General features: G+C 35.8%; 1 protein-coding gene and 1 long non-coding RNA gene across 2 annotated transcripts; one reads left to right on the top strand and one right to left on the bottom strand.

The window, feature by feature from the left end:
* Positions 1-6368: 6368 nt before the first annotated feature.
* PABPC5 (poly(A) binding protein cytoplasmic 5) lies at positions 6369-10184 on the bottom strand. The gene is made up of 2 exons (XM_045383391.2): positions 10080-10184; positions 6369-9539 (listed from the first exon to the last, which is right to left on the bottom strand). Exon 2 carries the CDS (start codon positions 9394-9396, stop codon positions 8248-8250), a length of 1149 nt encoding a protein of 382 aa, XP_045239326.1. The 5' UTR covers positions 9397-9539; positions 10080-10184; the 3' UTR covers positions 6369-8247.
* LOC135969322 (uncharacterized) lies at positions 9951-13518 on the top strand. Its single transcript, XR_012429909.1, has 2 exons — positions 9951-10159; positions 12188-13518. It is a non-coding gene; the product is annotated as an uncharacterized lncRNA (long non-coding RNA).
* Positions 13519-26349: the final 12831 nt, after the last annotated feature.

Raw genomic sequence — 26349 nt, 5'->3', positions numbered from 1 at the left:
ATTCCATGGTGTTAACCTCCATAACTGTGAGAAATACATTTTTGTTGTTTACAAACTACCCAATTTATGGTATTTTGTAATAACGGCAGAAACTAAGACAAGCCTCTGGAACAGTGTTTCTAGATTAGAAGTTGCAAAATGAGAGCTTGCAGGCCGCCACTTGTTTTTGTATTGCCACAGCTACAAAAGGGTTTTACAGGTGAACATATTTACAATTGATTTGATGATTGAGTGATTGAGAACACTAACTTTGAACCTTAATTAAGTGAAATATAACCCACTCAAATTCTACTCTGTAGGATAATTTTATTATAGTATTCTTTTCTTCTCAATATCATCACTATATTTTGAATTTCGTCAAATTTAACATTTGTGGAGATGTGTTTTTTCTTGTTATATGAAAGCCTGCATAATATCCTTGATGTTTTCTCTTGGCCCACAATGGCTGCAATATTTGTTATCTGGGCTTTTATATAAACAATTTGCTGACTCCTGTTCTAGAAAAAGTATGCATAAAAATCTTCTGGGAGCTATGAGAAAAAAATGTAGATTTCTGTTCTTCAACCCAACATCACCACTGCTACATCAAATTTGATTCAGTAAGCCAAGGGTGAGTCCTAGGAATCCAAATTTTAGCAAATACTACCATTGATTCTGATACACTTTGAAACACAGTTTGAGAAACACAAAAATGTTGAACAGGTTTCAATACTGTCATTTAACTAAATGTGGGCCAGTGCTTCCCCACCAGCATGCCGGTAAATATTAGTTCATCACAAAGATTTTACTGGAGTGAATTGCCACAGGGATTACACTTGCGTATGGTTCTGTCCACTTGCCCAATCACCTTTCTTTGGACCATAGACTTGTTTGGGAACCAAAGCTTTGTTTTTGGACGAAGAGGTCTGTGTTTCCTAATTTGAGCCCATATGATAATTGATGTGTTGTTAGTCCTGGGATCCTTGTATTTGTTCTTATCTCCCTTTCTATATCATCTTTATTATTATTTATATATGTATGCAGGTATATATGCATGCATCCACCCTCAAATTCATCCATCCATTGATCCATTCGTCCATCCAATTTCCTTACAAACATGAAGATTTTAACTTGACTATATTTAGAACAGTCCTCCAACCCAATTGCCATGCACATCCTGAGTTTTTAATAGGTATGATCTATCATTTGTGCCATAGAAAATTTAAAAAATTTACCAATGAACCTTGGAAAGAGCAAATTTTGGATGTCTAACTCAGTACAAACAGCAAAACATAGGGAGCTTTAAAACTCAAACCATTATAACACATTTCAGAATCATTGTTATTATAAGTTAAAAATTATTGCTTTAAAAAAAAATTATTGCTTTAATACCTTAATGATTGTAGGAAGTTCTGGAGCTTTTAGGTAGTACATATGAAATTAAGCAAGCAAGCAGTAATGTATCTTCTGAGATAATTTCTAGCATTAAATACTGACACTTTTTAATGAACTTTCGATGTGTGCCACAAGTTTGTATTTGCAAGGGCCAAGTCTTTCTTTTTGCCACCTTTTCTACATTCTCATTGTTTCTTGGGATCTACATTGATGGTGCAACAGAGAAACATGACTCCCCTTTCAGAGTTGTTATGAAAGATTTCCATGACTTTTTTTTTAATCCTTTTTGTATCTAATCATCACCTTTACAAATTTCTGTGAGGGCTCTCTCTTTAGAGAGAATGTATTAACTAGTATCTGACACAGACATGTTTTCCATTTTTTCAACTGTAAAATTCATTTTTTTTTTTGCATTCAAAATGTGTATTCAATTGATCTGAAACTCCTCTCTGTTTAAATTATGAATTCTTAATACTGACTTAAGTTATTTAATAAAACGTTCTTAATTATTCACTGAGGAATTTTTTTAGGGACAGATTCCATATTGTTTTATGTATTGAGTAACATTTGAAATTTTATCTAACAACTTGAACAATAGATAACCTTTGCATATATAGCAAGATAAACTGCTTTACCAGACAAGGTTAGCAATACTCTAAAAACGTATGTTCCAAGATCAATTAAAACATAATTGTCACGACCCCAAGTTCTCAGCCCCAGATTCCAGTGAAAATTTCAAGCAAGCAATTACTTCAATCAGAAACTCAGCTTAAATGATATTTATGATGAAAATTGCTGCTGAGGGGAGGTTGTAGTCCTGTTTACCAGTTTATGTATTACCTTAAAATGTACTCAGGAGATATTTTTGTCCTTGACCATTACAATAAATTTTATACATGCAGCTCTCACAATCTAAAGATAATACAAACAGTACTCAGTAGTCTGAGAAAATTATTCTGCCTAAAGTAAAACTGTTTTTCATTTTGGAGACTAAAATAAGAGACATACCTAGTTTATACTTTTTCATCCTTTCACGGTTTGTTTCACTTATATCAAAATATAATAGAAGTTTCAGAAAAACGTATCTTCCTACATACTTTTACTCTTTAACTGAGAGGGTTCACACTATTGCAATATGTCTCCATGAAACAAGTAGATAATTTCATTGCCTATGTTACACTTCAGAAGTATTGGGCAGTTTCTCTTAGCAATATCTCTTGCTATGCTTGGAGTATGATTTCATACCACAAAATTTATCCCACATTAGCAATATATATTTCTAGATATATTCCCTAGTCTTTGCTATTCATATGCTTCAGCACATTTATACATTATGAAACCACAATTCCAAACAGACCCTATGGCTTTGTCGTTGGTTTAATTCGCATCTTTATGAAATTTACATTTTTTAAAAGAATATCTTTAGCTAAATACATTCACTCACACCTAAACAGTAGACAAGTTTCCCACCATGTACAACTTACCATGCAAGTCCTGAAGCTTTGTCTCACCGAATTGTACAATATCAAACACATGCACATCTAATAGCTACAAATAAATTTCTGAGCTGATGTTTAGACAGACTATATAATCCAGAAATACCTCATGTATTTTTGAATACTCAGCAAGGATGGGATTGAGATTCAGTGAGGGAGGTAAGAGAGTGGACGGAAGTAGATTAGCACCAATAATTATTTAAGCAAATTCACTTACAAATGAAATACTCCTGAGGCTTAGTGTCACTGTAGTAGTCAAATCAGTGATAAAAATAACCATACAAATTGAATACAAACGGTTTGTGATGTTTTACCTTCAATTAAGTATCAAAATAGGCAGAATTTTAATGCCTTTACAGTATTTACACTTCTAACATTTAAATTACTATTTATTTCTGTACATCCTTTCTTTTTAATTCTTCTTGACTTAATTTGCAACTCCCCTATTTTTTAAATTCATCAATAAAATAGGAAACAAATTATTCATCCTGACTTGCTTTGCTCTGTAACAATCTTTAATGTAATAAAACTGCCCTTTGAGACAAAAAGACTAAAGTAGGTTCTTCTTTCTTTATTTATAAATATTAATATATGATAGATTTTTGTGCAATAAGACCATTTACTGATATACTCTGGGCTTCCTGAGACACTGAAAAAGAAATATTTGTAAATTCCTCTCTGTATTTGTTTTAGTCAGGGATTTAGTCTGCTCAATATCCTCAGAGAGAGGTGACTTAAAAAAAGTTGGCTGTCATTCTGTGTAAATTCGCTTACATTACTTTTTAAAATACTGATTTGTAAAGTTCTTGATTTTTCAAAAGCATAATTTATCCTTTTAGAAGTTTCAATTCAATCACGAAAGGATGTAAAATTATTTAGTTTACATTATAGAAGACTTATTTTTTCATACAAAAGATGCCAACATCTTGTGTTTCACTTACATTAGCTCTAAAACAGAGCCAGTCATGCCATACAATATCAGCACTCATCCCTTATCAGCACTCATCCTTATCTCCCTTAAGCACTAAATAATTTTTAAAAATAAATAAACTGTGAAGTTCCCAAATTTTGATGAGAAATTTAGTGAGTAAACCGATCTTTTTTTCTACCAAATGGGAGATATTTTGAAGTTGACTGCGACTTTTGAGGGTGAAAGTATTTGGAGTTAGTTTTTTAAAGTTTTATAAGAATGATATCTTCAGTATTGGTACTTTGAATTCATCAGGGCTTTATTTTCTTATCTTTCCAATGGTAGCTAGATGATTTTTAAATACTTACTGTGATTCCCTGGAACCAAGAGGGATACATTAACTCTGATGAGGCTGCAAGGAATCATTTGTTAAGTTACATTTCATGGGCAGTAAATAAAACCCTAAAATGTGTAAGAATTAATTCACTTCAAATGAGCATGCTCTTGTATCTCAAGGATTATTGTGGTCATACTGTTGGATTCAGGAGCACGACTTTGTGAAATAGCATTGGACTCGATGGAGCACCCCATTAACTTATAAAAAGTGTTGCTCTACAAATAGACTGTTTGATTTAAGTTATGCCAATTATTAGAAGCTTTGTCTGTTTAAGACAGGCTCATCAATCAAGTATGAAACACAAAAACAATGAAAAAAAGGCCATGAGAGGAAGGAAAGCATTGAGAAACCTTAACACTGTAAGCACTAGTCTATGTAACCAATAACACTATGTATAAGCACCAGTCTATGTAACCAATCATTTCTCAATTATTTCTTCATAAGATGGGCTTTAATACAAATGGCTTATTCTGTAATAACTCATTTCTTTGATCAAATATTGAGGGAATTGAAAAGCAAACAAATGGAGGGGTATAATTCAGCTTATGAATTCATTCATTCCACAAATATTTGTGGAATGCCTCCTATATTCCAGCTATTGTCATAAGTGCTGAAAAAACTTGTTTTATTTGTCTGCAGTCATATATTGATACATTTCTAATTATTCCCTTAAATTAGGCCACTTATTTATAGGGAAGAGGGTATTCACTCCATTCCTCTCTCCCCTTAAAAAAATATTGTAACTTTTTCCCACTGGGCTAAAGATATCACTTACATGTGTAATATTTTCTTTTTCTCCTTCACCATTATTACTAGATAGGCAGCAGTATGTGCCAACTTCTTGTACAAAAAAGCCTCCTCAAAATAACCTTGACTGTGATGGCTTGCAATTACAAAACAATATTTTTAGTTTTCTTCTCCTTGGGTACATTTAAAGTTTATACAAGTGACTGTTTTGAAAAGCCAAACAGAACAAAACAAAATTTGTACTAAATGGTGCATTCTTAACCTAACTATTTAATTTGTACTAATTATCTTGTGATAAAAGAAATGATGAGCAAAAGTACAGGATTGAAAAACTACCCTGGTGTTTACATTCAAATAGAGAATATCTTTTTTTTTTTTTTTTTTTTTTTTGAGACGGAGTCTCGCTCTGTAGCCCAGGCTGGAGTACAGTGGCCGGATCTCAGCTCACTGCAAGCTCCGCCTCCCGGGTTCACGCCATTCTCCGGCCTCAGCCTCCCGAGTAGCTGGGACTACAGGCGCTGCCACCTCGCCCGGCTATTTTTTGTATTTCTTAGTAGAGACGGGGTTTCACCGTGTTAGCCAGGATGGTCTCGATCTCCTGACCTCGTGATCCGCCCATCTCGGCCTCCCAAAGTGCTGGGATTACAGGCTTGAGCCACCGCGCCCGGCCTCAAATAGAGAATATCTTGCCTTTATATTTTCGCTTTGATTTTCACCAACGGAATTTACAGTGTTTTTTTCAACAGTTTATCAAAGCACTAAACATATATATTTTATCTGTTCTTAGGCATATTTTAATTTCTTCTTTTCTTTACACTGGCTAGCTTTTCAAAAATAGTAATAGTTTAAATCCATTGTTCCAAAAATATATTAAATGCTTTTATTTGATAATTTCTACATTATAGATACCTGTCTAGATTTATATTGAATCAAAGCATTTGTAAAGGCTGCAGGCTAACACTGATACTTCAGGTTTATAAATTTAACTGAAGACTGGTAATGGGTAAAAACAAATCGAGAGTATATATGATAAATAATTACCAACATAAACATTTTAAATTTTATTTGTAGTTTCATAGTTTTGATATACGTTAATAATCACAATGGTGTAAAGCAATTTGGCTCAGAAAAATGAAAAATAAGATTTGTTTTTAGTTTTCCATTTGTCAATCTAAATGCAGAGTATATCTTGAAAGTATTCCAAAATTTTGATACATATATCAATATGATGTGCACATATTTTTTTCATCAGATTTAAGCTTTTGCAAATTATATAAATTTTTTTGCAGTCATGAATTAATAACGGTTTTAAGCAAGTGATGTTCATCATGGCATTGTTTACGCATGTAAATATGTGAAAAATCACACAAATTAGATTCAGTAGCAAACTGTTTAGATAAATTATAATATGTTAACACAAGGGAATACTATGCAGTCACTAAGATGATGATAGAGATGGATATTTATTGTCATGAAAAGATGATTATGGTTCAGTTTTAAATTAAAAATACAGAACAGTAAATATAGTATGGATTTTTGGTCAAAATGTTTGTGTATACATAGGAAAAAATACAAAAAGATATTTACACATTGAAAACGTTCATTGTGGTTATTTCTGAACTGTGGAAATTTTACTTCCTTCTGCACTGTGTACATTTTTTACAATGAGCATGTGTTACGTTTATAATCAATAAAAACAGTGATTTCCATTTTGAAAATATTTGAAAACGAATAAACCTGTAATTTGTAGATAAACAAATACATAGAAACAGCTTATTGTCATTATTTTATGGTCAAAGAGCTAACAAAAGTGTTAACAAAATTATTTATTTACATTGTACTATGTATGAAAATGAAGATTTGTATATAAGGTAATAAAACTGACAGTAGAGGCAAAAACATATTCTAATGGTCAAATCTGTGGCATAAGTGAATCATATTATAAAAAAGTAATTATTAAATTTTACATAAATTAGGTATTTTCTTCTTCCTAAAAGGACTTGAACAGGTATATATTTTTAAAAAGGTAATACAAAAAATAGAAAAATAAGTGTAATATGAATGGAAGGCCGGCAATGAGGAGAACAGGAAACCACAAGTGAAATGTAGAGAATCTCTAATTTAGAAATTACAGGCTAATTAATGTAACTGCAATATTGAACAAAACCTTTTTTTTTTTTTTTTTTGAATTTTCAAGCAGCCAAGACATAAAGAAAACCATATTGGTTTCACAGTTCTCATATAATAGCTGGAGGCATATGACTTAATCCAAGAGACAACCTATTCCTTACCTTTGAAACATCTGTGAACATTATCAAAAGGATACACTCAATAATTTACAAGAGATAACAAGTTTAATAGAAGGTGTTCTTCCAAGAAGTTTTTCAACATCATTCTGTGGATTATTTGCCTTTTATATTGACAGTTGATAAAAGCTGAAGGTAAAAGATTAAATTATTTATAGGTAAAGGCAATTCAGTGCAGTTATTCATTTTTCTTGTTAATTTAACATGATCCAAGTACATGTACTAAGGAATTTAGAAAAATGGATGGTAGGAGTGGTACTGAAAGTATCCTCAAATACCAAATCTTTAGGAAAGGTTTTTAAGATGCAATTCTTACTTTAAATAGCCACTGCCTTAAGTGTTAATTTTCTAAGTGACTAATTGAGAAAACACCAATATGCTTACTTATTTGGGCAAGAAGTTAATACAACCACTCCCAACAATTAGTCAAAAGTATTATCAAGTCTGTAGTATGTTCACAACATATTAAAAAATGAAACAAGAATACAAATAAATAAAGAAAATAAAATAAATTTCACGTTAAAAAAATTCATTTTGCATAAAAATTTTAAGTGAAATTATGCAGATGTTAATTGGATCACATATGATTTTCCCTGCTGTACTGACTTCTCAAAAAGCAAGTTAGAACTTTTCACTGTGATAGATTCAGAAGAACCATGTTGACAATATTTTCATGAAAAATAATAGAATATTATTGAAATAAGAAGGGAAATATACTCAATCAATTGCCTCACCTTGACTGTTCAGGAAAAAAAAAAAGTGGAGGAATACACTTTATTCTACATATTTCTAAGGATATTACATCAAAAAAATACAAAACGACAATTTTACAATTAGAAATTATGTTCCATTCTAAATTGAACAGTTTTCTAGTTTTTCATTTTTTTTTCAAAAGAAAGAATTCACTTTAAAAAAAAAAAGAAACTTGTGAATTAGCATAAAATAACCCCTTATCACAAAGGAGCCCAAACTAAGGAGGCACCAACTAAGGCTGAAACGAACTGAGCATTCTTATTCTCAGCACCTGCGCCTGGCCTGGCCCAGGGTGACGTGCAGGGGCTTGGAGCCCACTACGCGGCCATTCATCTCATCCACTGCTTTGGTAGCCTCTTCAAAAGAGGAAAAGCAGACCACACCAAATCCTTTGCCTTGCCCCACTTCCATCATCACTTTGGCCCGACTAATTGATCCAAAGGAAGAAAATTCCTCCTTCAGTTTTTCATCATTGATTGTCTCATCCAAGTTCTTAATATAGATAGGCACCCCTGGGGGCCGACTTTTTTCTTTTAACCTCAGCCGTTCAAATCTCCGCCTCAACTCAGCCAGGCGTTCAATTTTCTTCTGTGCTCGCCCTACATAGAGGACTTTTCCATCGATGGACTTTCCATGCAAGTCTAGCACAGCCTTTTGGGCAGCCTCGTGTGTCTCATATCTCACAAATCCAAAGCCTTTAGATTTCCCACTGGCATCTCTTATTACTTTAACACTCTCAGTTGGCCCATATTCACAGAAAAGTTCCTTCAGTTTTTCGTCATCTATGTCGTCTCCAATGTTTTTAACGAAAACATTGGTGAAAGTTGCTCTATCCCTGGTTCTGACCTCAGCCGCCCGCTCTTCTGGGAATTTGAATCTGCCAACATACACCTGGCGGTTGTTGAGCCGCACTCCATTCATGTGCCAGATGGCTCTATTGGCAGCGGCCAGGCTGTCAAAGTGCACATAGGCATAACCCTTAGAGCCGTTGTCATCACATACGACTTTGCAGGACAGAATGTTCCCAAAAGCAGAAAATAAGTAAAACAGGGCCCTATTGTCTATGGATTTGTCCAGGTTTTTGATGAATATATTTCCCACTCCAGACTTTCTTAAGCGGTCATCTGGCTGAGACCACATAAGGCGGAATGGCTTTCCATTAATCAAATCAAAATTCATGGTGTTCAAGGCCCACTCTGCATCCGCGGGAAAGCGGAAGTTAACATAGCCATAGCCCAGGGGGCTGCGGGTCACCGGATCACGGCAGATTCGGGTGAATCGCAGAGGGCCAGCAGGCCTGAACTTCTTATAGAGCATGTCCTCGGTGACATCTGGGTCCAAGTCACCCACGTACAGAGCGGCCTTGAGATACTTCTTTTTCTTGCCAGCAGGATTAGGCTCCCCGCTCCCCATCTCTCTGAGCACTGGGAGGAGGTTCTCTTTGAAGAGAAAAAAGGCTGCTTTCTCTAAGCTATGGGCCAAACAGCTGTTCAGGAACAGAAAAAGCCAAGGCAGGCAAAAGGAAGCTAAAAGCAGACTCAGAATCACTGTCGAGGCTGAGAAAATGAAGTTCAGAAACAGCTGGTCAGCAGGCTCAGAACAAACACATCAGACAAAAAGGCGCCCCAAATACGAATCTATTCTCCCTGCGGGGACTTAAAATTGTCACCCGTTCAGATTTAAAATCAGTTTCAAAAGCCAGTACCGGAAACGTAATTTTCCTGTCCCCGTGAAATTGTGAGAAGCCACCAAGCAGCTGGCTGGCTCCCCACAACTAGCATTGCAGGCAGAGGCCTCCCGACCCGTTTTCTGCATAAATACAGGCCTAGAGCTCCTCTTGGTTTAAAATGATATCAACAAGGGCAGGGACCGAGCGCGTATTCCTCCGCCGGCTGCCTGGCCAGTCTCGGGCTGGCTAGCCTTTCGCTAAGGCCTCTCCGCACTCAGCGTCTGCGAACGGGTACACTAGACACTTGGTGCGATAAGACCGGCAGGCAGGCTGCAGGCAGCGGATAGGACACAGAGACAGACAGACAGACACACGCGCGGGGGATCGAAGACCGCCCAGATACCCAAGATGCCCACTGGGTACGGACCGAGTGAGGCGCGGTGATTTCAGCAGCCTGAGGCTCGAGGCAGGTCCGGAGAGACTGACTGGCAAACGCGCAGTGAGTGGGTCAGCTCTGACGCGAGGCGGGTCTGGCCAGATGCGGGGCGGAGTCAGCGAAGAAGGGCAGATGCGCGGCGGGCGGTCCCAGCGCAGACCGATGGGCTGGGGTTTCTCTCCGCAGGACAGTCCAACGGAGGGACCAAGAGCCAGTAGCAGTGATAGGGAGGGGGGACGGGCGGGGCGCGAGAAACCCGGAACCGTGCTAAGTAACTTCCCGCTTCCTCTATGCCAAGATTAAAAAACAGAAAGAAAGAGAGAAAGGGAGAGAGAGAGAGAGAGAGAGAGAGAGAGAGAGAGAGAGAGAAGGAGAGAAAGAAAAATGTAAGATGGCTTTTAGATGTTTCTTATATTTTAAATATTTATTAATTAAAATACTATATTTAAGCTGAACATCTAAAAATCACATAAGAAGATGATGACCTGGGCAAAAATAATAAGTTTTAAAAAACTAATTATCAATTTAATTTTAGTTTAGGGAAAAAGATAGGTTGCATACTTTCCTGAGTACATTGGAAAGTCAAAGTTTACAACTGCCCTGGCTTCCCAGTCCAGTGCTAAAGGATCACAGGGTCAAGTAGAACACAGGGTCATGTTGCCTTTGGCCTTTAGCCTTACTTTATTAATCTCCAACATAATGGTAATGTTTTCCCCAGGTGGTAGGCAAAGAGATCTTTTCTCTGATCCCATAATACTCAGGTTTTAATGATTGGAGAGCCATATAAGGGCTTTTGATGGTGTTTAGTGCCACAAAACGTTGAAACTGTTGAGCTGCCGCGAAAATTACATTTACAAAATCTCAAAGAGATAAAAGCCACAGAACCAATACAAAATATATAATTAATATTTATAGATGAAATAAACTTATTAAGATGTATGCACTTTACACAATTGTGAATTTCAGCTTGAGTTGTCAACTTGAAACCCTTGCAGGAAACAGTGCCATCAGAATGGACTCAACTCAGCGGTTTCTCAACAATATCTTTCTTCAGAGTATTTGAGAAACCCTTGTGGAGAGAAATTTTGACCGTGTTTTCAGAAATTCACTGATATCTAGCATACACGAACAACACTTCAAGGAGCTCCTTCCACAATTTCTACCGCTCCAGAAAAATCCAAACAAAACATCTATCACTACTCTTAGGCTGGAAAAGATCCTGGGAAAAAAAGAGTGCAAGAGAAGGACATTACCTTAGTGGGTGTTTTCCTAATAAGTCCTCAGAAAAAGAGGCTAAATTAACGTGTTGATTCACTTTATACATTTTACAGTGTCTATTAGACTGTAGAATTGAGACATTAAACTTCATTATTTACTCAGAAACTTAGTAATTTACTTTTTTTTTTTTTTTGCTTGCTTTCTAGTGTCTTTGGTTAACTAAGACATGGAGATTTTGAGAAAAGGCAAATATGAACAACGATATTCTAGACTAATAAATTGCTTTTTCACTGTGACCAGAGTGACCAACATGTGGAAACACTTGTGAACATCTGCTTAGTTCATTGCATTTTAAATCTATTTTTATAAACATATTTGCTTATATGCATAATTAACAATGGGTTAGAATTCTAGTCTATTTTTGACTTTTCTCATTTTTAAAATTGCCTTATTGAAAATAGTAAAATAACAACATAAATCCAATTCCCACAATCTCATCATTGATTCAAATCAATGTTTTCATCTGTTCCTGTAACCAACTAAATGTTGTCCATATTCAAATTTATTTGTACATATTTTCTCTAAGATTATAATTAGAATTGATTTGTTAAAATACACATTTTCAAAATAATCACATCTCTACACTTACCACTTCCATTCAACATAGTACTGGAAACCTTAGGCAGAGCAATTAGGCAAGAGAAGGAAATAAAAGCATCAAAATCAGAAAGGAAAAAAGTAAATTAATCTTTATTTGCAGATGGCATGATCTTATCTGTAGAAAACCCTAAAGGCTAATATTCTTAAAATCTCCATACTATCCAAATTGATCAATATAATCCCTATCAAAAACCCAATGACTTTTTTTTTTTTTCTTACAGAAATAGAAAAAAACAACCTAAAATTCATTTGGAGCCACAAAAAGAAGCAAACAAACAAAAAACAACAACAACAACAACAACAACAAAAACACCCTGAATAACCAAAGCAATCTGAGAAAGAAGAAAAAAGCTGGAGACACCATTCTTCCTGATTTCAAAACATATTACAAAGCTACAGTAATTACAACGCTATAGCACTGTCATAAAAAACAGACATATAGGCCAATGAAGCAGAATATAGAGCCCAGAAATAAACTCACACATGTACAGTTAACTGGTCTTTGACAAAGGTGCCAAGAAAACACAATGAAGAAAGTATTGTCTCTTTCACAAATAGTGTTAAAAACTTGGATATATGTAAAATTGGATCCTTATCCTACACTGTACACAAAAATCAACTCAAAATACAGACTTTCAACCTAAGATCCGAAACTATACAATTTTAGAAGGAAACTGGGTAAGAGCTTCCTGACATTGGTGTTATCAATGACTTCTTGTATATGACACCAAAACACAAGCCAAAAAAATATATAGAAAAGTGAGACTACATCAAATTAAAAGGCTTCTGCACAGCAAAATAAACAATCAACAGTGTAAAAGCAACTTACAGAATGGGAGAAAATTTTTGTAAAACAAGTATTTGATAAGGGGTTATCATCCCCAAAATAAAAGGAACTTTTACAACTTAATAGCAAAAACAAAGAAAAAACTTGAATAGCCATCTCTCAAAAGAAGGAATATAAATGGCTAATGAGTAAATGAAAAGATGCTCAACATCATAATCATCATTGAAATGAAAATCAAACCCTTAATGAGATGTCACCTCACATCTGTTGATATGGCTATTATAAAAAATCAGAAAGTAACTAACGTTGGCCAGGATGTGGAAGAATTGGAATCCATCACTGTTGGAGGCAATGTAAAGTGGTGCAACTGCTGTGGTAAACAGTACGGAGGTTCTTCAGAAAGTTAAAAGTAGAAATTTCGTATGAAACAGCAATCCTACTAGGATTACTAAATCCTTACAAGGTAACATGTAACCCTACTCCTGCAATCTGCCAACATTCATGCTCTCTACCCCTCCCCACACACAAGTAATTGAGTTAATATGTATCCAAGTTCTACTGGATAGTAGTCACATATATTTAGGTATATATCCAAAGTAATTGAAATCAGAATCTCAGAGATATTTGCACTCCCGTGTTAATTACAGTATTATTTACCATAGCTAAGTCTTGAAAACGACATAAATGTCCACTGGTGGTTGATTGCATAAAGAAAATGTGGTATAAACATACAATGGAATATTATTCAGCCTACAAAAAAAGAAATCCTGCAACATGTGGAAACGGGGATGGACCTCAAGAATATTTTGTGAAGTGAAATAAGCCAATCACAGAAGGACAAATAGTGCATGGTTCCATGTCAATGACATATTTAGAATAGTTAGACTCATAGAAACAGAGTAGAGTGGTGGTTGGGAGTGACTGCTGGAGGGGAACTGGGGAATTCAGTGTATATAAAATTTTAGTTACACAAGATGAGTAAGTTCTAGAGATCTACTGTATAACATTGTGCCTATATTTAAAAATACTCTATTGTGCTCTTAAAAAGTTTGTTAGAAGGGTTGATCGCATGTTAAGTGTTCTTAGTACAGTTTTTTTAAAATAATTCAGCTATGAAGAAATATGGGTATTGAAAACGTATAATAAAAGTAATATAACAACTTTGAGTATATTTTGAGTTAGTATGGCATCTCCTCAGGGTGATTTTTTATTTTAAAATACTTAATTGACAAAGATTGCATATATTCAAGATGTGCAATGTGATGATTTGCTTTAAGTATACATTGTGTAATGATGACTAAAATCAGATGAGCACAGCTTAGGGTGCCCTTTTAATTAGATACTATTAGTTTAAAATAAATACTTAGAATAGTACATGTGAATTTATATAATTATTATGTATTCAGAATTCAGTGTCTTTAGAGTTTTATATATAATTAAGCTATTTTCTGTTATGATACATTGAAATAAGGTAGGCGAGTATTGCCTACTTAGCAGATAGTCTCAGACAAATGTCTGTTTCCTTGCTAGTGCTTGTTAACCGAACACATGTCTCATGTAGGGAAAATATATATTTAGCACATTCTCTGATTAAAAATCTTGATTTGTAGTCCTTTCACTTGACCTGGAAGAATAAATAAAAGAATAATAATTTTAAAAGATGTGAACATTATGCTTTATTTTAAATTGTAAAATTGTAAAATACATGTAACAAAAATTACCATCTTAACGATTTTTAAGTGTTTTAGCGGTTTTAGGAACATTCATATTGTTGTGCAACCATCACCACTGTCTATCTCCAGAACCCTTTTTATCTTGTTAAACTGAAACTCTATACCTATTAACCTGTGCTTTTAGATGACACTTAAAATACATTATACCGTTTCTCTATTGTTGGACATTAAAGCTGCTTTTAGTTTTTTAGTATTATAACAAACAATGCTATCATAAACATCCACATTACGTAATTTTTTATATTATTCATTCTGTTTCTATTAAGTAGATTATCAGAAGTGGGAATTGCACAATTAAATGGTATGTATGTCATTAAATGTTGTTATATACTGTCAGACTTGTTTAAAATATGCTGTAGCAATTTATCTATTTTGCCAAAAACATGAAAAATTGGAGGAACTTGGAATTTCTAGCAAAATAGAAATTACCAAATTTCATTGAAAGGAAAAAAGAACAATAGTCTTAGAAAAAATTACAGAATGATTACACATGTGCTACTAATAAAACAAACAACAACAGGTGATTTTGTAGTTGAGTAGTGTTATATAACCTTTAAGAAAACATAAGGCATGGTGGCTCACTCTTACAATCCCAGCACTTTGGGAGGCCGAGGCAGGAAAATTGCTTGAGCCCAGAAGTTCAAGAGCAGCCTGTTCAACATGGAAAGACCCCAGCTAATTAAACAATCAGCTGGGTGTGCTGGCAGGCACCTGTGTTAGCAGCTACTCAGTGAGGTGAGAGGATCGCTTGAGCTCAGGAGGTGGAGGCTGCAGCAAGCCATGTTCATGTCACTACACTCCAGCCTAGGCAACAGAGCAAGACCCTGTCTCAAAAATAAAGAAAGAAAATATATGTACAGCCAATGGCATTCCAACCATAAAAATGCATGTCTAACCATAAAACCTACTGAATCATTTTTATAACTTTATCTCTGAGCGAGTAGTCACATAAACTTGGCTCCTCTTTTCAAAGCAGACTAATGTATATATTCATGGTTAGTCCATTTACCAGCAGAACTTGGTTATATATGGACTCATTTAGGTGTGTGGGGGGCAGGGTAGAGAGCGTGAGGGTTGGCTGATTGCATGAGCAGGATTACATGTTAGCTTGTAAGGATTTAGAAGGGAATATGTGGTGGGAAGCTAATTGATGACTTCTGGTTTAGAATGTCAAAGCAAACCAAACCATCTTCCAAATACTGACTGTCATATATTAACATTTTGTCCTCATTTCTGGAATGTCTGTTCAAAAATATAAAACATGGATAACACTTCTCCGCAAATGAGGAAAAGTTAAAATTGTAACAAGCAGATGATTGAGGAAAAGCCTCTGTCTTTCCTTACAAAAAACTGCATATGTAAAACAATACATTATTGTTTAATCAATATCAATGGAAAAATCATAGAATTTCTTTCCCTTAAAGCATCCCGTGTCCCCAAATCTCTGCCTTGTGTTTATGAACATACTAAGTAATAAGACAATTCCTGTGAAAGCTGGTGGGACTCCTCTTTTATAGTTCTCAGTCATCCACATTAACCCACATAATAGAAAACAGGAACTGTGTACCCATTTTCTTCTGAGAGTAATCATCATTTTTCTGCTTTTTTGCATATGACAGTAGTTAAATCAATTGCACATTGTATTTACAGGGTAAAATATCTTCATTTTCCATTTGCTCTTTTAATTCCTTAGTATTTCTCCTTTGCCACTGTCTAAAATATGCTCTTAAAAATATTTTTTATTATAAAATTTCCTTTCCATAATTATTTCTTTTTGGGGGTGGGGTGGTATAAAAATATTTTACTCTTATAAAATGTGATGAATGTTTCTACTATGATTTTATTAATATTATACATTTACTTCCTTACTTTGTCCTTTAAACCTAATTCCTGTGCAATATCAGAGAGTGTAAATGACAATACCAGAATCTGACAATGTGAAAACTCAAAGAAACTCCAAGGCTTAAAGTAAACTAATGCATCTGATCGGAGAAGAAACACACATTCTAATTACTTTGATTTTTCTCAATAAAGAATCATCGGTAATACTTACCTTTGGTTTATATTATAATCAAAATAATTATTTGTTGACTTGGAGCGATACTGAAGCTCTAGCACAATTCCATTAGAGATACACTTTTAAAAATTATATATATATAATTTATATATATAAATAATATATATATATTTCTCCAAATATGTTGAATTTATTTGGGAATTAGAAATGAAGTTTATAACCTGAGATGCACAGCTATGCCAAGTCACGCATGCATCTGAAGAGGCAGAGTAAAGGGAAGCTGATACTGGCAAAAAAATAAGTTCACATAAACTGCTTGGAAATAGAGTTCATTGGTTTTGGAGAAGCAAAGACAGAGTTGGTGTAAGTTCATTGGTGGAAATGTCATTACTGGGCAGGTGCTCTTTTAAGAGCATCTTATATGAATTATTGCAGTATTGGAGAAATAATTTCTTTGAGGGTTATTTTATTTTTTAAAACTTTTTGTTTCCATAGGTTTTGGGGGGAACAGGTGGTATTTGGTTACATGAGTAGGTTCTTTAGTGGTGATTTGTGAGATTTTGCTGCAGTCATTGCCCCGGAAATACACACTAAACACAATTTGTAGCCTTTTAGCTCTCACCCCCCTCCCACCCTTTCCCCCGAGTCCCCAAAGTTCATTGTATCATTCTTATCCCTTTGCATCCTGATAGCTTAGCTCCTACTTATGAGTGAGAACATGAGATGTTTACTTTTCCATTCCTGAGTTACTTCACTTAGAATAATAGTCTCCAGTTCTATCCAGGTTGCCACAAATGTCATTAATTCATTTCTTTTTGTGACTGAGTAGTATTCCATCATATACATATATACATTCATGTGTGTGTGTGTATATATATACACATTCATGTGTGTGTGTGACACAATATCTTTATCCACTTGTTGATTGATGGGCATTAGGGCTGGTTCCATATTTTTGCAATTGTAAATTGTGCTTCTATAAACTTGCATGTGCAAGTATCTTTTTCATATAATGACTTCTTTTCCTCTGGGTAGATACCCAGTAGTGGGATTGCCGGATCAAATGGTAGTCCTACTTTTAGTTCTTTAAGGAATCTCCACACTGTTTTCCATAGTGGTTGTACTAGTTTACATTCCCACCAGCAGTGTAGAAGTGTCCTCTTTTCACTGCATCCATGCCAATGTCTATTATTTTTCAATTTTTTCATTATGGCCATTCCTGCAGGAGTAAAGTGGTGTCACATTGTGGTTTTGATTTGCATTTCCCTGGTCATTAGTGATACTGAGCATTTTTAAATATGTTTCTTGGCCATTTGTATATCTTCTTTTGAGAATTGTCTGTTTATATCTTTAGCTGACTTTTTCATGGCATTGTTTGCTTTTTTTCTTGTTGATTTGAGTTCCTTGTAGTTTGTGGATATTAGTCCTTTGTTGGATGTATACATTGTGAAGATTTTCTCCCACTCTGTGGGTTGTCTGTTTACTCTGCTGACTGTTCCTTTTGCTGTGCAGAAACCCTTCTAGACATTGGCTTAGGCAAAGACTTCATGACCAATAACTCAAAAGCAAATGCAACAAAAACAAAGATAAATAGGTAGGACTTAATATTAAAATTATACTTAAATTTAAATAGAAGGGACAAACCGACCTCAAAAAATCAAAGGATATAAGAGGTTCTGGTATTGTTACTGTTGACTGCAGTGTCCTGGTTGTGGCTCAAGTTTTATCTTTATTTGTTTTCATGGTTGTTAAAGTCTTAATTCTAGACTTTGGTTGCTGAAATAGCCTTGAAACTGATTTACTATTAAGACAAAAAAAATTCATTAAAAATGTGGGAACATTTGTTTTGGTTAATTTGTTGACCCCCTTGTGGCTCCGATAATACTGAAATAACCTTTAAAATGTTTGGATACATTATTCGTCAACTTAAGTGAGCTCTCTGTTTCAGTTTGACTGCTAGGTAGTTCACGTTTGCTTCAACTCTTCCCCCCCACCAACACGACATGTATTTTTCTTCACATAACTGTTTATAGATCTTATCTTGTTTTCATGACATTCAATATATGATGATATTGAGGTGCATTTTAAGATCTATTTGATCATTTTAAGATCTATTTGCAGTCCCCTTACTTATATAAAGTATATTTATTAAGGTACCCCTATGTTTCAGGCACTATGCTTGGCCTAGGGGATAGAATGTTGAACAAGATAAACATGATCTCAGCTGTACATAGTAGTTTTTACATTATAGAGAGGGGGAATATAATTTTAAAAAATAAGAAATAAGTGAATTTTAATTTATGACACGCTTAAAAGAAGCATGGTGCTGGCCTCTGCTCAGTTTTTAGGGAGACCTCAGGAAGCTTTTATTCAAGGTGGAAGATGAAATAGGAGCAAGCACTTCACATGGTGAAAAACAGGTGCAAGGTGGGGGCGGGGTGCCGCAGTTTTCAACAACCAGATCTTGCAACTCATTGTCTCCAAGACAGTACCAAGCCGTGAGAAATCTGTCCCCGTGATCCAGTCAATTCCAACAAGGCCCCACCTCCGATATTGGGGATTACATTTCAACATGAATTTGAAGTTAGATTCTTCAACTTCAACAAATAGTGGGGACAAATGTCCAAAGTATGTCAGTTGATTTTGGTGGCTAAGTACAAATTATACAATTGCACCATCAGAACGTGCATCAGGCACTTTACCCAAACTTGTTTTTATTGCTTTCCTGCCACTCATGAACTTGCCCATACTTATTTTTATTCTGTTGAAACTTTCCCATTTGCTTCACAATCCATGATGGCACAAGACAGCATCTAGTTTTCTTTATGACCTTTAAAAAACATTGACTTTATTTATATGTATGTATGTATGTATGTACGTATTTATTTATTTATTTATTGAGATGGAGTCTCACTCTGCCATGCTGGAGTACAGTGGCACAATCTTGGCTCACTGCAACTTCCACCTCTTGGGTTCAAGCAGTTCCCTGCCTCAGCCTCCCAAGTAGCTGGGATTATAGGCGCCCACCACCACGCCCTGGTATTTTTTGTAGTTTTAATAGAGACCGGGTTTCACCATCTTGGCCAGGCTAGTCTTGAACTCCTGACCTAGAGATCTACCCGCCTCGGCCTCCTGAACTACTTGACACTGCACCTAGTCAAGACTTTATTTTGGAGCAGTTTTAGATGCTCAGCAAAATTGAGTGGACAGTGCAAAGTGCAAACAGAGCCTCCCTGCCATGATCTTGCACCAAAATGTTACATTTGTCACAATCAATGATCGAACATTGACACATCATTATCAACCAAAGTACATTTCCTTCTTTGTGTTGTACATTTTATAATGTACAAATGTAAATGACGAGTATGCACCATTACAGTATTATTCAAAATATATCACTTTCCTCCAAAAGTCCCCTGAACTCCACCCATTCATCTTTCTCTTCTCTGATACCCCTTTTCACAGTCTCCACAAGTTTTGTGTAGGGTGTAAAGTCTGTGTCTAGATTAATTTTTTCATGTGTATATCTACTGGTTCCAGAACTATTTGTTGAAATAAACTATCTTTGCTAAATTGTACTTTTCTCCTTTGTCAAAGATCTGTTTACTATATTTATGTGGGTTTATTTCTGGTTCTCTGCTCTGTTGCGCTGATCTATTCGTCTATTCTATTGCCAGTACCACACTACCTTAATTACTATAGTTTTATTTTAAGTTTTGAAATTGAGTAGTGCCAGTCCTCCAACTTTCTTCTTCTCCTTAATATTATGTTGGCTATTCTAGGGTTTTTACTTCTACATATACACTTTGGGATCAGTTTTTTGATAACTACAAAATAACTTCCTGTGATATAGATTGGGATTGCAATGAATCTGTAGATCAATTTGAGAAAAGCTGATATCTTGACAATATTGAATATTTTTTATAGATGTTCTTTATCAGTTGGAGGAAGTTCTGCTCTATTACAATTTTTTGGTATATTTTTATTATTAATGGATTTTGGATTTTATCAAATGCTTTTTCTGCATCTGTTGATATGATATGGTGATTTACATTCTGTAATCTATTGATGTAATGGAATATACTAATTCATTTTTGGATGTTGAACCAATGTTGCATACCTGAAAGTTAATAATTATTTGTGTACATTTTGCATTTAATTTGCTAATATTTTATTGAGGGTTTTTACACCTATATTCATGAGATATATTCGTCTTTGGTTTTGTTTTCTTGTAGAGTCTTTATCTAGTTTTGCTTTAAAGTAATACTGACCTCATGAACAAGTTAGGATAGGTTTTCTCTGCTTTTATTTGCTAGAGGAGATTGCAGATAATTTGCTATTTCTTCTTTAAATATTTGATAGTATTCACCAGCGAACCCATTTGGGAACAATGCTTTCTGATTTGAAGATTTTTAATTATTGATTAAACATTTTTAATAGACACAGGCGTACTCAGATAATCTATTCCTTCTTGTGTGAGTTTTAGAAAATTATATTTTGGAAGGAATTAGTCTATTTCATCTATGTTATAAAATTCGTGGGCATACAGTTTATTTCTTTTTTACCACTTTGATGTTCACTCATTATGGCTTCCCTTTTATTTTTGATATTAGTCATTTATGTCTTCTCTTTTTTTTAAAATTTATTTATTATTATTATACTTTAAGTTGTAGGGTACATGTGCATAACGTGCAGGTTTGTTACATATGTATACTTGTGCCATGTTGGTGTGCTGCACCCATCAACTCATCATTTACATCAGGTATAACTCCCAATGCAATCCCTCCTCCCTCCCCCCCCCATGATAGGCCCCTGTGTGTGATGTTTCCCTTCTTGAGTCCAAGTGATCTTATTGTTCAGTTCCCACCTATGAGTGAGAACATGTGGTGTTTGGTTTTCTGTTCTTGTGATAGTTTGCTAAGAATGATGGTTTCCAGCTGCATCCATGTCCCTACAAAGGACACAAACTCATCCTTTTTGATGGCTGCATAGTATTCCATGGTGTATATGTGCCACATTTTCTTAATCCAATCTGTCACTGATGGACATTTGGGTTGATTCCAAGTCTTTGCTATTGTGAATAGTGCTGCAATAAACATACGTGTGCATGTGTCTTTATAGCAGCATAATTTATAATCCTTTGGGTATATTCCCAGTAATGGGATGGCTGGGTCATATGGTACATCTAGTTCTAGATCCTTGAGGAATCGCCATACTGTTTTCCATAATGGTTGAACTAGTTTACAATCCCACCAACAGTGTAAAAGTGTTCCTATTTCTCCACATCCTCTCCAGCACCTGTTGTCTCCTGACTATTTAATGATCGCCATTCTAACTGGTGTGAGATGGTATCTCATTGTGGTTTTGATTTGCATTTCTCTGATGGCCAGTGATGATGAGCATTTTTTCATGTGTCTGTTGGCTGTATGAATGTCTTCTTTTGAGAAATGTCTGTTCATATCCTTTGCCCACTTTTTGATGGGGTTGTTTGTTTTTTTCTTGTAAATTTGTTTGAGTTCTTTGTAGGTTCTGGATATTAGCCCTTTGTCAGATGAGTAGATTGCAAAAATTTTCTCCCATTCTGTAGGTTGCCTGTTCACTCTGATGGTAGTTTCTTTTGCTGTGCAGAAGCTCTTTAATTTAATGAGATCCCATTTGTCAATTTTGGCTTTTGCTGCTGTTGCTTTTGGTGTTTTAGACATGAAGTCTTTGCCCATGCCTATGTCCTGAATGGTACTACCTAGGTTTTCCTCTAGGATTTTTATGGTATTAAGTCTAACATTTAAGTCTCTAATCCATCTTGAATTAATTTTCGTATAAGGAGTAAGGAAAGGATCCAGTTTCAGCTTTCTACTTATGGCTAGCCAATTTTCCCAGCACCATTTATTAAATAGGGAATCCTTTCCCCATTTCTTGTTTCTCTCAGGTTTGTCAAAGATCAGATGGCTGTAGATGTGTGGTATTATTTCTGGGGACTCTGTTCTGTTCCATTGGTCTATATCTCTGTTTTGGTACCAGTACCATGCTGTTTTGGTTACTGTAGCCTTGTAGTATAGTTTGAAGTCAGGTAGCGTGATGCCTCCAGCTTTGTTCTTTTGACTTAGGATTGTCTTGGAGATGCGGGCTCTTTTTTGGTTCCATATGAACTTTAAAGCAGTTTTTTCCAATTCTGTGAAGAAACTCATTGGTAGCTTGATGGGGATGGCATTGAATCTATAAATTACCTTGGGCAGTATGGCCATTTTCACGATATTGATTCTTCCTATCCATGAGCATGGTATGTTCTTCCATTTGTTTGTGTCCTCTTTTATTTCACTGAGCAGTGGTTTGTAGTTCTCCTTGAAGAGGTCCTTTACATCCCTTGTAAGTTGGATTCCTAGGTATTTGATTCTCTTTGGAGCAATTGTGAATGGAAGTTCATTCCTGATTTGGCTCTCTGTTTGTCTGTTACTGGTGTATAAGAATGCTTGTGATTTTTGCACATTAATTTTGTATCCTGAGACTTTGCTGAAGTTGCTTATCAGCTTAAGGAGATTTTGGGCTGAGACAATGGGGTTTTCTAAATATACAATCATGTCATCTGCAAACAGGGACAGTTTGACTTCTTCTTTTCCTAACTGAATACCCTTGATTTCTTTCTCTTGCCTGATTGCCCTAGCCAGAACTTCCAACACTATGTTGAATAGGAGTGGTGAGAGAGGGCATCCCTGTCTTGTGCCAGTTTTCAAAGGGAATTTTTCCAGTTTTTGCCCATTCAGTATGATATTGGCTGTGGGTTTGTCATAAATAGCTGTTATTATTTTGAGGTACGTTCCATCAATACCGAATTTATTGAGCGTTTTTAGCATGAAGGGCTGTTGAATTTTGTCAAAAGCCTTTTCTGCATCTATTGAGATAATCATGTGGTTCTTGTCTTTGGTTCTGTTTATATGCTGGATTATGTTTATTGATTTGCGAATGTTGAACCAGCCTTGCATCCCAGGGATGAAGCCCACTTGATCATGGTGGATAAGCTTTTTGATGTGCTGCTGAATCCGGTTTGCCAGTATTTTATTGAGGATTTTTGCATCGATGTTCATCAGGGATATTGGTCTAAAATTCTCTTTTTTTGTTGTGTCTCTGCCAGGCTTTGGTATCAGGATGATGTTGGCCTCATAAAATGAGTTAGGGAGGATTCCCTCTTTTTCTATTGATTGGAATAGTTTCAGAAGGAATGGTACCAACTCCTCCTTGTACCTCTGGTAGAATTCAGCTGTGAATCCATCTGGTCCTGGACTTTTTTTGGTTGGTAGGCTATTAATTATTGCCTCAATTTCAGAGCCTGCTATTGGTCTATTCAGGGATTCAACTTCTTCCTGGTTTAGTCTTGGAAGAGTGTAAGTGTCCAGGAAATTATCCATTTCTTCTAGATTTTCCAGTTTATTTGCGTAGAGGTGTTTATAGTATTCTCTGATGGTAGTTTGTATTTCTGTGGGGTCGGTGGTGATATCCCCTTTATCATTTTTAATTGCGTCGATTTGATTCTTCTCTCTTTTCTTCTTTATTAGTCTTGCTAGTGGTCTGTCAATTTTGTTGATCTTTTCAAAAAAACAACTCCTGGATTCATTGATTTTTTGGGGAGTTTTTTGTGTCTCTATCTCCTTCAGTTCTGCTCTGATCTTAGTTATTTCTTGCCTTCTGCTAGCTTTCGAATGTGTTTGCTCTTGCTTCTCTAGTTCTTTTAATTGTGATGTTAGAGTGTCAATTTTAGATCTTTCCTGCTTTCTCTTGTGGGCATTTAGTGCTATAAATTTCCCTCTACACACTGCTTTAAATGTGTCCCAGAGATTCTGGTATGTTGTATCTTTGTTCTCATTGGTTTCAAAGAACATCTTTATTTCTGCCTTCATTTCGTTATGTACCCAGTAGTCATTCAGGAGCAGGTTGTTCAGTTTCCATGTAGTTGAGCGGTTTGGATTGAGTTTCTTAGTCCTGAGTTCTAGTTTGATTGCACTGTGGTCTGAGAGACAGTTTGTTATAATTTCTGTTCTTGTACATTTGCTGAGGAGTGCTTTACTTCCAATTATGTGGTCGATTTTGGAGTAAGTACGATGTGGTGCTGAGAAGAATGTATATTCTGTTGATTTTGGGTGGAGAGTTCTATAGATGTCTATTAGGTCTGCTTGCTGCAGAGATGAGTTCAATTCCTGGATATCCTTGTTAACTTTCTGTCTCGTTGATCTGTCTAATGTTGACAGTGGAGTGTTGAAGTCTCCCATTATTATTGTATGGGAGTCTAAGTCTCTTTGTAAGTCTCTAAGGACTTGCTTTATGAATCTGGGTGCTCCTGTATTGGGTGCATATATATTTAGGATAGTTAGCTCTTCCTGTTGAATTGATCCCTTTACCATTATGTAATGGCCTTCTTTGTCTCTTTTGATCTTTGATGGTTTAAAGTCTGTTTTATCAGAGACTAGTATTGCAACCCCCGCTTTTTTTTGTTCTCCATTTGCTTGGTAAATCTTCCTCCATCCCTTTATTTTGAGCCTATGTATGTCTCTGCGTGTGAGATGGGTCTCCTGAATACAGCAGACTGATGGGTCTTGACTCTTTATCCAGTTTGCCAGTCTGTGTCTTTTAATTGGAGCATTTAGTCCATTTACATTTAAGGTTAAGATTGTTATGTGTGAACTTGATCCTGCCATTATGATATTCACTGGTTATTTTGCTCGTTAGTTGATGCAGTTTCTTCCTAGCCTCGATGGTCTTTACATTTTGGCATGTTTTTGCAATGGCTGGTACCGGTTGTTCCTTTCCATGTTGAGTGCTTCCTTCAGGGTCTCTTGTAAGGCAGGCCTAGTGGTGACAAAATCTCTAAGCATTTGCTTATCTGTAAAGGATTTTATTTCTCCTTCACTTATGAAACTTAGTTTGGCTGGATATGAAATTCTGGGTTAAAAATTCTTTTCTTTAAGAATGTTGAATATTGGCCCCCACTCTCTTCTGGCTTGGAGAGTTTCTGCCGAGAGATCTGCTGTTAGTCTGATGGGCTTCCCTTTGTGGGTAACCCGACCTTTCTCTCTGGCTGCCCTTAAGATTTTTTCCTTCATTTCAACTTTGGTGAATCTGGCAATTATGTGTCTTGGAGTTGCTCTTCTCGAGGAGTATCTTTGTGGCGTTCTCTGTATTTCCTGGATTTGAATGTTGGCCTGCCCTACTAGGTTGGGGAAGTTCTCCTGGATGATATCCTGAAGAGTGTTTTCCAACTTGGTTCCATTTTCCCCCTCACTTTCAGGCACCCCAATCAGACGTAGATTTGGTCTTTTTACATAATCCCATACTTCTTGCAGGCTTTGTTCATTTCTTTTTCTTCTTTTTTCTTTTGGTTTCTCTTCTCGCTTCATTTCTTTCATTTGATCCTCAATCGCAGATACTCTTTCTTCCAGTTGATCGAGTCGGTTACTGAAGCTTGTGCATTTGTCACGTATTTCTCGTGTCATGGTTTTCATCTCTTTCATTTCGTTTATGACCTTCTCTGCATTAATTACTCTAGCCATCAATTCTTCCACTTTTTTTCAAGATTTTTAGTTTCTTTGCGCTGGGTACGTAATTCCTCCTTTAGCTCTGAGAAATTTGATGGACTGAAGCCTTCTTCTCTCATCTCGTCAAAGTCATTCTCCGTCCAGCTTTGATCCGTTGCTGGCGATGAGCTGCGCTCCTTTGCCAGGGGAGATGCGCTCTTATTTTTTGAATTTCCAGATTTTCTGCCCTGCTTTTTCCCCATCTTTGTGGTTTTATCTGCCTCTTTTCTTTGATGATGGTGATGTACTGATGGGGTTTTGGTGTAGGTGTCCTTCCTGTTTGATA

Source organism: Macaca fascicularis, chromosome X (assembly GCF_037993035.2).
Source record: "Macaca fascicularis isolate 582-1 chromosome X, T2T-MFA8v1.1".
Lineage (NCBI taxonomy): Eukaryota > Metazoa > Chordata > Mammalia > Primates > Cercopithecidae > Macaca > Macaca fascicularis.
Note: the sequence above shows the minus strand (reverse complement) of the source record. Positions and strands in the feature narration are given on the sequence as shown.